Below are 12,500 nucleotides of genomic sequence, written 5' to 3'. Positions count from 1 at the left end.
ATTATCGCCTCTATTATCCATGTGATCGTGATAGCTGCTGCATTTGGTATAATTATTGATATTAGTCGTACTTCTATGATCATTTTTCGTTGTTGTTGTTATTATTACTATTGTTATTGTCATTATTCTTATCACTGTCATTATGACTATCATTTTCACTATTACTATCATCATCATTATTACTATTCTCATTATTATCGTTATCATTACCATTATCAATATCATTATCATCATTATTATGACTACCATTACCACTCTTATTGTAATTATTATTGTTATTGTTTCAGTTATCATTAAGAGATTAATCACTGTTACAAATCATTGTTACAATTAGCAAAAATCGCAATCATAATTTGCAACAAAGTAAAATTACAAACAAAAATGCCGATATCCCCATCTTCAGCCTCACTACCCCCCCCCCCCCATAGAGAAAAAAAGAAAAAGATATAAAAAAAAAAAAAAAAAAAAAAAAAAAAAAAAAAAAAGCAAGGAAGGCAACATCAATACCATCCTTGAACCCCCTGGACCCGCTCCCCCCCTCCCCCTCCCCCCCCCCCTCGGCGAGTCATCCTCACATTCTTCCTATTCTTTACCCCCCCCTCCTCCTCCCTCTCCCCCATCCCCTTAACAACCTCAACAATTTCGTAATAAGAACTTCTAAGAGATTACTATTTCTATCATTTTTTTTTCTCTCTCTCTCTCTCTCTTTCTCCCTTTCATTTTTATATCTTTCTCTCCCTTCACATCTCTCTCTCTCTCTCTCTCTCTCTCTCTCTCTCTCTCTCTCTCGCTCTCGCTCTCTCTCTCTCTCTCTCTCTCTCTCTCGCTCTCTCTCTCTCTCTCTCTCTCTCTCTCTCTCTCTCTCTCTCTCTCTCTCTTTCTCTCTCTCTCTCGCTCTCTTTCTCTTATCGTGGAAAATTGATAGGCTTGGGAGTGAGGAGGAAATGAAAGGAAAAGGTGATAATGATGATGGAACAGAGAATAAAATTATATTAAATAAAACAATGCCATTTACACAAAATAACTATGGTAGCAACACTAATACCACTACAAATAACAACAACAAAACATTTCCCCCCAATAATACAATACAAAAATACTAACACAAAATAACAAGAGCAACAGAGAAAAGAAAAAGAAAAAGAAAGAAAAGAAAGAAAGAAAGAGAAAAGAAAGAAAGAAAAAAAAGAAAGAAAAGAAAAGAAAAGAAAAGAATAGAAAAGAAAAAAAGAACGAAAGAAAAAGAAGAGAAAAGAAAAGAAAAGAAAGAAAGAAGAGAGTCACGTCTCCCCAACTTTCGGGGCAAGAGGCGGTCGGGGGAAAACCTCGGGCATCGCAATATGACCTTTCGAACGTTATCTCTTCTTATCACATCTAGAAACAGTCATTAAAGGTCCTCTACTCCTTCAAATTTCGTAGGACAAATTACTTACTGTTATCGTTGTTACTATCACCATCACCATCATTATTATTTTTATATTACCATTATTATTACTATCACCATACATTTTCATGATCTTTATATCGCTATCAATATCATGATCATAACTATCAATACCATAATCATTACTCTGAGAAAGTTTACAATATCATCTAGTTATAGCAACATCAGTGATGACAATATGAACACAAGATTTACAACCGACTAAAGCGAAAAGTTCCCACACATTCGCCCATGCAACAGGCATCAACAACAACAACGTAAACACACCAAGAGGGGGGGGGGGGGGCAATGAGCGAGGGAGGGAGAGTGAGAGAGAGTGAAAGAGTGTGAGAGATAGAAAGAGAGATAGATAGATAGATAGATAGATAGATAGAGAGAGACATTCAGAGAGAGAAAGAGAGAGAGAGAAACATTCAGAGAGAGAGAGAGAGAAACATACAGAGAGAGAGAGAGAGAGAGAGCAAGCAAAAAACATGATCACTCTCATACCAATCATGACGAAATAACAGGACAAGAGATACAAGAACTTTCAATCATGCCAATAATTTGATATATTCATATGAAGAACAAAAAGAAAGAAAAAGAAAAAGAAAAGAAGAGAAAAGAAAGAAAAAGAAAAAGAAAAGAGAAAAGAAAGACAAAAAAAAAAAAAAAAAACGAAGTCAAGATGGCCGACGGACACATCCCGCATCGACATCACCTGTTTTGGAATTCGATATCTCTGACCGATATGCTCGCCCGCACTCGCCCGGACGCACACACATTCAAAAGGATGCACATACCGCCATTCCAAGGGGGGGGGGGGGGTGAAGGGTGAAGGAGAGAGAGAGAGAGAGAGAGAGAGAGAGAGAGAGAGAGAGAGAGAGAGAGAGAGAGAGAGAGAGAGAGAGAGAGAGAGAGAGAGAGAGAGAGAGAGCGTGTGAAGCCACGCGCGAGGACGCTCCGCCGCCACGCTCGTTAAGGCCAACAAACGAGCGATTGACAAAAGATGATCGCTCCCCTCCACATGCTCCAAGAGACACGCTTATAAAAACGTGAATTAACTCTTAACAAACCTTGGTATTTCCGGCTGGCGAATCTCTGAGAGCTCTCCGGACATTTTATTAATACAACGAATGTATTTATTTATTTATTTCTGTTTTCATTCAACGAGAGGCTTGTTGGAAGGGTGGACAGACTGATAAAATCTGATAAAACGAGAAATATGGAAAGAGAGAAATATATTCGTGAGCTTACTTACGCAACAAACGAAAACAAGGAAACAAACACACACACACACAGCAGCAGAACACAGATCAAAACAACACACAAAGAAGGGGAAAACAAAGACACAAAGACAAGACAAAAAAAAAAAAACAAAAAAACATAAAACCACCTACGAATAAAGAAAAAAAAAAAAAAGCGCAAACGAAATAATCCTCAAGCAAACAAGAAAGAAACCACAAACAGCATCACCAGCACATAAAAGCCACACGTGATCATGCCAGTCGCCTCGGAAGTGCCGTCCGGACACACAAGGCACACAAACACGCGCGCGCGCTACAATAAGATCCAAAATACCATGTTATTGACACGCAACCTTGGTAGGGGAAGGGGTAAATGGGAGAGGGGGGAGGGGGAGGGGGAAGGGGAGGGGGAAGGGAGGGGGAAGGGAGGGAGAAGGGGAGGGGGAAGGGGAGGGCATGGGAGGGAAAGGGTAAAAGACAGGGAAAAGGGGAAAGGGAAGGGAAAGTGATGGGGAAAAGGAGGGTAGAGATTATGAACTAAAGGGGCAAGGGGAGAGGAACGAGCAACAGACAGTGGTGGGGGTGAGAGAGAAGGGATAGAAGTTGGGGAGAAGAAGGGGAGGGGGAGAAGGGGAGGGGGGGAGAAGGGAAGAGGGAGGGAGGGAGGGAGGGAGAGAGGGAGGGAGGGAAGGAGGGTGGTAGGGGGGGGCAGGGATGTCACGAAGGTCGCGCGGAAATTTCTTCTTTAGGCGAAGAGAGGGGGGGAGGGAGAGGAGGATAGGGCGAGGGGGGAAGAGAGGAGGGGAGGGGAGAGGAAGATAACGGGAGGGGGAAAGAGAGAGAAAGGGGGGGGGGGGGGCGAAGAGAAAATTGGAGGAAATGAGGGAATAAAGAAACCTGACAGCGAAGAAAGGGAGGAAAAGGGAGAAAAGGGGAGAAAGAGGGAAGAGATAAAAGGGGAAGAGAGAGAGAAAAAAAGAAAACGTACAGAAGAAAATACATGAAAGGAGATGAGGCAGCTAAAGAGGATACGAAGGACAGATGGAAAGAAGAGGGAGAACAATGAAGAAAAAATGAAGGAAATAATGAAAACCCTTTCATGAATGGACGAAGAACACGAAGAGTGAATGCCACAAAGGCCGATTAATAATTCGGATGACAGGTGAAGGAGAGAGACGGAGATGGAAAGAAGGAAGGAGGGAAAAGAGAGTAGGATTAAGAGAAAAGGAGAGTAGGGACCAAAGAGAGGGCGAAGAGAGAGGGGAAAATGGAAAGACAAAGTACAGGAGAAGGAAGAAAAAAAAAAAAAGTATTAAAAGGGGGACATATGCAGGAAATAGATAAATTAATAATAAAAAAAAATAACAAATCTTTAATACCACCATCTGTTACACTGACAGATGATGGAACTCAAACACGCCGTTAAAACAACCAAGCCAAATCGAATACAGAAGATCAATAACAAATATCAAACAATCAAAAAAAAAAAAAAAAAAAAAAGTAAACTCAAATAAAAACAAAATTCTAACATACATTCGGCAACAACAAACACACCCGCCACGACCTTACGCTACGACCCAGCCGCCAAAACAACGACTTCCGCGTCTCGATAAAATGGGCGGAGCGAAGGCTGGCCGGCGGTTGGGGGGGGGGGGGGGAGGGGAGGGGCTTGGGTATGGCGGGGGGAGGGACGGAGAGGATAGGGGAGGGAGGGAGGGAGAGGATGGGGGAGGGGGGTAACTGTACTTCACTAGGGGGATATAAAAAAAATCAAATTAACTCTAAGATAACGCTGTATCATTAAGTACGCTAAACATAATGATAATAAAAGCGATAGTAACAACAACAATGATAATATTACTATAACAGCAACAACAGCAACCAAAAATAAATATATGCTACAATATTACCACACAACAATAGCAAGGACAAGAGAAACATGAAGAAATAATCTCAATAATAACAATAATAATATTGCATGAGCTTCACCTCACGCCAATACTGAATTGAACATGGCCTGATCTTCGACACAAAAAAACAAATAAATAAAACAAAAAACCCTCAAGATTCTTCTATAAAGACCAACATCATAATAATGCAAAGGGTTCTGGAGAATATTTTCCGCAGTGGTGAACAGCATGCAATTTTCCAGGATGCAAAATACTACGATTTTTTTTCTCTCTCTCTTCTCTCTCTCTCCCCGCCCATCGCGCGCGCACACTTTTATTCGACACACAGGTGGAAATACCTATCATTACCTCGGATCTTTTCTCGTTCTTGGACAAGAAGAGGAAGAAGGGGAGGAGAGAGAAGCGATAAGAGGAGGGAAGAGAATGAGAGGGAGGAGGAGCGGGGAAGATGGGGAGGGGGGGGGAGAAGTAAAGGAAGAAGGAAGGGTGGAGGAAACTGAAACAGATACAGATTGTGTGTGTGTGTGTGTGTGTGTCTGTGTGTGTGTGTGTGTGTGTGTGTGTGTGTGTGTGTGTGTGTGTCTCTGTGTGTGTGTATGTGTGTGTGTCTCTCTCTGTCTGTGTGTGTGTGTGTGTGTGTGTGTGTGTGTGTGTGTGTGTGTGTGTGTGTGTGTGTGTGTGTGTGTGTGTGTGTGTGTGTGCGTGTGTGTGTGTGTGTGTGTGTGTGTATGTGTGTGTGTGTGTGTGTGTGTTAGAGAGAAAGAGAGAGAGGAGAGAGAGAGAGAGAGAGAGAGAGAGAGAGAGAGAGAGAGAGAGAGAGAGAAAGAGAGAGAGAGAGAGAGGGAGAGGACCCACAGGGCGAAAGAAAGCGGGAAGGGGGAAAGAGAGAGCATAAAAAAAGTAAAACCCGCAGAGAAGGTGCGGGTGGGGGAGAGGATGGGGGAGGGGGGAGGGGGGGAAGGGAGAGACGGGAGATGGGGCTACAGGTCGAGAAAAGAGATCGGTGAGAGAGTCGTGAGAGGAGGGAAGGGGTGTGGGAGGGAGGAGGGAGGAGGGGAGGGAGTCAGGAAAGGGAAGGGCTCGGAGGTCGAGGGAGGGCTGAAGGTGGGGGGGGGGGGGGGTCGCGGGAAGGCCGAGAAGAAGCAGGAGCCCCTCGGCCGCCCTTGTGACCTTGGCCTTGACCATGGTAGGCAACGCGAGCCTCGCAAGTCATCTCGCCGCCGAAGTCATCTTCCTCGTCGGCGTAAGCATCAGCGAGACCCCCCCCCCCCCCCCGGTGATGCTGACATTCTAGTGTCAGTGTTACATTGCTTTCGAAGTGCGCTTTTGGAAGGAAGGAAAGGGAAATGAGAAGGGGAAGAAGAGAAATCAGGATAGAGGAGAAAAAAATACGAAAAGGAAATAGGGAAAGAGATGAAGGAACTACATAATTAAATAAACTACTTATAAACAGGCAAGAATACAACCAAACAAAACAAACGACAGACCGCGTGTGCGTCCTGCTCCCCGCGCTCAGCACCCAGAGACCCCTCCCCTCTCCCCTCTCCCCACTCCCCCCTCTCCCCTCTCCCTCCCGGCGCGTCGCTCCCCCCGGCGCGTGGCGTGTCGCGGACGGCCTTGGACCCGGCGCTGAAGAGGGGGCGGCCCTTGAACCTGACCCCACCTTCAAGGGACCCCTCCCCTCCCCCTTCCGCCGGACCCCCTCTCCCCACCTTCGACAAAGCCCTTACCCCCCTGACCCCCCCCCCCCTTCGGCCGGACCCCTCTCCCCCCTGACCCCCACCTTCGGCCAGACCCCTCTCCCCCCCTCACCCCACCTTCGGCCGAACACCCCCCTTCCCTTCCTCCCCATTTGGCCGATTTTCAAAGGTAATGAGATCATGATTAGAACGCCTAAAGCTGATACGGTTTCGGCAGGTGCTTTAGGTGCTGAGGAAGGGTGCTGCGATCTATAGGGCAGGGGCAGGGGCGAGGGTGGGGGGGGAGGGGGGAGGATTCACCCATTGGTCCTCATTTTCACCCGATTTATCTTCCGTGTATAATCTTTTACATCATCTTCATCGTAATTATCTGAGAAGCGACTGTGCTTGATATATTCCACATGCATAATGTAGGACAGAAAAAAAGTCCTTAATTAAAATCAGGAGATTCTGGTTAATGATCCGAAGCTTTATTAATATGCATATCACGTAATGCCTGTCCTCATGCAAATGCAACAAAAGATAATGATAAATAAATCAACAAACGAGAGACAGCGAAATTAACCCAGCAGAAAACAATAACAACAACAATAATAATAAAACTACTAAACGCACTTATCGGGGAAATAACAATAACAGAAGTAGCAACAACAACTACAAAAATAATAACCATAAAAAATAAAATAAATACACTTGACGAGAAAGCAACAACAACAACAACAACAATCATTAAGAATAATAAATGCACTCGGTGGGAGAGGAGGGGGGGAGGGGGGGAATCCTAACCGACGCTACAGAATCCGCCCCAAGATGCACGTAGGAGCAGCAGAGAGATCCTGGGGCGAGGGGAGAATCCTTCGCCGGACACAACACACCTCTTCCGCCCCTCCCTCTACCTGACTCACCCCTCCCTTTAACCCCTCCCCTCCCCCTCCCCTCCCAACACGACCTTGAGGATGTTTCACGACCCCAACCACTCCCTCCCCCTCCCCCCCCCCCTTGGACGCCTCCTAGGGAACTCCTCCGAGGCGCTCCTAATTGTGGGGCCTCCGCTTGTCTGCTCTTCTCTTGCTCTCCGCCTTTCTCTCTCTCTCTCTCTCTCTCTCTCTCTCTCTCTCTCTCTCTCTCTCTCTCTCTCTCTCTCTCTCTCTCTCGCTCTCTCTCTCTATCTCTCTCTCTCACTCTCTCTTTCTCTTCATCCTTTGCTCTCTATTTACCTTTCTCTTTCCCTTTCTCTCCTTCATCTCTCTCTCTCTACAAGGTTTTTCTCTCAACCCCTTCTCTTTTCTCCTCTCCCCCCTCCCATTCTCTACCTCTCTTTCTCCCTCCCTCTCTCTCTCCCTCTTTCCATCTTCCGGCGTCATTTCCCGCTCACGCGATGCGATATCAGTTCACGAAAGGCCGGAAAGATTTATTCGTAACATTAAAATAATAAATTCATAAGAAGAAAAGGGAGACGGGGAATAAAAGAAAGAATAAAAATCAGAAATTTGTGTGAAAAAAAGAGAAGACGAAACAAAAGAAAAAAGAAGAAAATAAAATACTTCATCGATTTCAGAGCAACAGAACGGAAACGGGTCAGAACAAAGAAAAGAAGAAGAAGAAGAAGAAGAAGAAGAAGAAGAAATAAGTATAATACGGAGTGGAGGGAATCGTGATTTACGAATGTTTACGACCCGAACAACGTGATCGCTTCCGGAAAATCGAAAAAATAACACATACATACACACACATACACACACATACAAAAAAAAAAAAAAAAAAATAATAATAATTAATAACGAAAGCATAAATAAATACAATATATAACGCCCGGTTAAGCAAGCCACACGAACTCCACAATCACGAAGGCTGCCGTAGCGGTTTTCGGCCATTGTTTGTTATTAATCCACCTCCCCCCCCGCCCGTCGAGTCTGCAGTGCCGGACTCGACGCGGACATCGGGAGGCCAGACTCGGACCCGGGCGGTGATGTCACTGAAGGTGAATTCTGCCGCAGGAAATTCTGGCGCGCCGCTTCGGTCTACAGTCTGTCTCTCTGTGTGTGTATTTTCTCTCTCTCTCGCTCTCTCTCTCGATTTCTCTCTCTCTCTCTCTCTCTCTCTCTCTCTCTCTCTCTCTCTCTCTCTCTCTCTCTCTCTCTCTCTCTCTCTCTCTCTCTCTCTCTCCACGTACATCTTGAATTTCAATTACAATCATCCCCTCCTCCTCCTCCTCCTCGAACCCTCCAATTATATACATGGATACAACCCGTGTCGATATCTGCACCAAAGCCCTGTGGGTTAAACTCTCTCCACGGGCGGAATGGACGGACATCCGGGACCTGTAAAGGCGGAACCTCCCCCCCTCCCCCCCAATCCTCCTCCTCCTCCTCTCATGTTCTCCATATTGCTTCTCTGTACATTTCTGGTTACTTACACGTCTCATAAACGTATTTACGTAAACGTATTTACGTCCCCGTATCAATATCTAATCAAATTTATCACAATTTCCAAAAGAATGAAAAAGAAGAAGAAGGTGAAGGGGAAAGAATAAAGAAAAAGAAAATGATCATGATAACAGTAAAACAACAATAACTAATAAAAATAACAATAATCATAACAATCGCCATAACAACAAGAAGAAAAACAACTGCAGAGCCTTAAAAGCGTGGCGCCGCCGTGTTCACCCCCCCCCCCCCCCCCGCCAAAAAAAATAAAAAAAATATCGGCCGAACAAACCAATCAAAAAGGCCTGCGTTCTCCCTCGCCCAAAAGGTCACCCTGAATGTTGCAGACGGCAAAACGACCTTAAAATCTTTGCCCTCATTTTATCTGTACAGTTTTCGAGTTTGATACGAGTTAGGGATCATACTATCGATAGAAACGTTTTCTTTTTTGTTCTCTCTTTCTTTTAATTTATTCTTCCTCCCGCTTCCCCTTTTTACATTCTTTCAATTGTATTAAAGAAACGTTGCCAACGAAAGCTTAACAATGAAACAGAAGTATCAAGCGTTGGTGAAATGTAAAGCGGCAAAATCATCAAACAAACGAATAAAAATATCAACAAAAAACGGAGGCCACGGACGTAAAAAAGAAAAAAAAGAAAAAAAAAGAAGAAAAAAGAAAAGAAAAGAAAATGCACGTTATTGCAATTCAACTCAGCCCTTCAAGACGCACGACCATGGCTTTGTTGCAAACCGTCCAGAGATAAATTACTGCCGGGTGTGATTGCCAAGTCATTGCAAAATATTATTTCAAGGATAAACACGAGAAAGAGTAAATAAGTTCAATGGAAAATACCGCTACAATTTCTGGCAATAACAATGCAATATGCAACTGAGCGCTTAATTGCATTCTAGCGCAAACAAAAATATCTGTATTTTTTTCCTAACCACGCACCGCATGTAGAATAACCCACTTTAAAATAAATGATCTCATTATCTCTCCTTCTCATTTTTCTATTCTCTCTTCTCTCTCTCTCTCTTTTCCGTCAGTTTTGAGCCTTACCGGTATCCCTCATTTGTTTCTGCTGCGTCATCCTGCAGGAGGGGCGGAGCAGGGCCTTTCTCACACTCCGAGGGCGCCGTCGAGATCCGAGGGCGATAAACTCCCTCCCGACGAGGCTGCGTTCGAAGGCGTTAATGGAAACGCCATTGCTTTCTTAAAAAAAAAAGAAGCGATTTTTTGCCTCTCGCCCTCTCTCTTTTAGGTATTCTATGTACTATTTCTTCCCCATATGCTTTTTCATCTCCATTTCTGTCCTTTCCTTCGTGTTCTTAATTCTTGTTTTTTCTACTGTGTATATCTGCATTCTCATTATTTTTTCTCTTTTCCTCTCACAGACAACGCAAATGCCATGTCACAAAGTGCTCATAAGATGGTAAAAGATCTTCCAAGAATAAAACGGAAGGCCATTGTCTTCTCTTCCTTTCTACACTAAAGAAGAAATTTCTTAATCTTCCAAAAGTCTAAAGAATATTTTTTTCACTCTCTCTTCCTTCTTCACATATCAGGAAATGCAGTAAAAAAAAAAAAAAAAAAAAAAAAAAAAAAAAAAAAAAAAAAAAAAAACAAGCAAAGAGGCCTGCAAACTTACTCCTGTCAACGCCACAACGTCTCACCGCGCAAGGGAATTTCCAATCCTTTTTTTTCCGTCAACACACAATCCTCCAAATGTCTCCCGAACGCGACTCAACCACCCCAAGCAGAGGGAGAACCAGCCCACGCCCCCGAACGAAGAGCCCGCGAGACACCAGCACGCGCCCTCGGGAACTCCGGCGAACGACCACGGATTCCGCCCGACCGCAGGACACTCGGGGAGAGACTAGCGGCGTCCCTTCGACGGGTACACTGGCGCAGCTACACCGGAAATGGCGGTGATAGTGGACGCGTATGAGGAGAGTGACTGCCACACTCGCCTTGATAATATATCGCAAACACGCTGGCTAATTCGACAGCCCTGATGCATGGGGCGCTTGAGTGGCCTCGGCAATGAGAAATATTTCCTTAATTTCAATTCCTTTTTCAATTGCCTTGTCTTGTGAATCAGGCAACGCGCGGGTGTGTCTTTGTATCTCAATACGTCTGATTTTAATAGGTTTGAATTTCACAGTACTGAAATCCTTCTAGATATGAAATTATGTAAATATTTGTTTTAATAAACTTCAGAGGATGGTGTTTTTTTTTTTCAGGCATTCTGTTCACTTCGTATAGAAAACGGGAATCACATGAGAAATGGTGATAGCGACATTTGACCTCGTATTCAGACATCTAATCTCCGAACAGGCCTACCACACCAGTCCCCAGGGTTAGGAAACCAGGGCAAGCTCCCCTTATCCGCCCCTAACCGTGATCATATTTCATGCACAGACACATGGCCGACTTCGACACAAATAGACGCGTGAACGGTGCCCCCCCCCCCCCCCCCTGAAACCGATCACGTGACATATCTGTTGTCGTCGGTCGAACCTCCTCTTTCTCTCTCTCTCTCTCTCTCTTTCTCTAATCCCCCCCGCCTCTCTCTCTCTCTCTTTTTCTCTCTCTCTAATTCTCCCCCCTTTCTCTCTATCTCTCTAACCCCCCCTCTCTCTCTCTCTAATTCCCCCCACTCCCCCCTCTCTCTCTCTCTAATCCCCCCCCTCTCTCTCTAATTCCCCCCCCCCCTCTCTCTCTCTCTCTCTCTCTCTCTGTCTCTCTCTCCCTCCTCCTCCTTCCTTCCCCCCTCCTATCTCTCTCTCTTCCCCCCTTTCTTTCTTCTCCTTCCCTCCCTCCTTCCCCATCCCATCTCCCCCCCTCTGTCTCTTCCTCTCCCTACTCCTCCTCTCCCTCCTCCTTCCCTCCCTCCCTCCCCCCTCCTATCTCTCTCTCTCCCCCCCTCTCTTTCTTCTCCTAAATCCCCATCCCATCTCCCCAACTCACTCTCTCATCCTCATCCTACTCTTCCCCTCCCTCCCTCCCCCCTCCTACCCCCCTCTCTCACTCCCTCCTCTTCCTTCCCTTCCCCCTCCTATATCTCTCTCTCTTCCCCCCTCTCTTTCTTCCCCTCCTTCCTCATCCCATCTCCCCCCCTCTCTCTCTTCCTCCTCCTACTCCTCCTCTCCCTCCCTCCCCCTCCTATCTCTCTCTCTCTCTCTCTCTCTTCCCCCCTCTCTTTCTCTCTCCCTCCTCCTCCTCCTCCCCCTCCTCCTCCCCCTCCCCCTTTCTCTCTCCCTCCCACCGAAACATCCCAAAAAGATAGAGCAGGTGTAACATCCTGACACTGTATCAGGTCCAGACGGATACACCGAATGACGCAGCGATATCTCAGTACTATCAGTCCTTCTATCAACATCGGCCTCCATGCTCACCGTTGCCATCAATACACGTAAAAAAAAGACCCAGGATGCCGACACGCAATCCGTTTTCGCCCGTCCCGTCGCGGCTCCTCATCAAGCTCATTCTTACATCACCGTTTGCGCTCCTCTCCCTCCCCGTTATCTTTTCTTATCGTTATCACTGTGCGGAATCATCACTCTCCCACGACCCTCTGCCTTCCGCGTCGAGGGCGACCTTCTTCAGGCACCGAGGAACGAAAAGAGCCTTTGCCTTCCTCGGCACGCAGTCCTTAGACAAGCAAAACGCATAAAACAAACGCGCGAGGTATTGTGTCAGATAATACTACTTACGTCGGATTGGCAAATATTCATTTAAATATTCGCTTTGTCTTTTTCCACGGCGCGGAGAAAAGCGAAAAGGTCGGGAC

General features: G+C 45.7%; 1 protein-coding gene across 5 annotated transcripts in view; it reads right to left on the bottom strand.

Annotated features, from left to right (window-relative positions):
- Positions 1-12,500, bottom strand: part of LOC125045857 — a 306,675-nt gene that overhangs the window by 10,193 nt on the left and 283,982 nt on the right. The window contains exons 1-2 of one of the 5 annotated variants that reach the window (XM_047643406.1): positions 10,356-10,632; positions 9,767-10,195 (exon numbers count right to left, since the gene is read on the bottom strand). The exons of 2 other annotated variants lie outside the window; for them this stretch is intronic. In XM_047643406.1, the coding sequence (XP_047499362.1) occupies positions 9,767-9,797 (31 nt within the window). In that variant the 5' untranslated portion in view covers positions 9,798-10,195; positions 10,356-10,632. Of the gene's footprint in view, positions 1-9,766; positions 10,317-10,355; positions 10,633-12,500 lie in introns of those variants that run through there. 2 more of the 5 variants (XM_047643408.1, XM_047643405.1) reach the window with 2 other exon arrangements.

Source organism: Penaeus chinensis, chromosome 38 (assembly GCF_019202785.1).
Source record: "Penaeus chinensis breed Huanghai No. 1 chromosome 38, ASM1920278v2, whole genome shotgun sequence".
Taxonomy (NCBI): domain Eukaryota; kingdom Metazoa; phylum Arthropoda; class Malacostraca; order Decapoda; family Penaeidae; genus Penaeus; species Penaeus chinensis.
The sequence above is the reverse complement of the archived record's forward strand: the minus strand, read 5'-3'. Positions and strand labels throughout refer to the sequence as shown.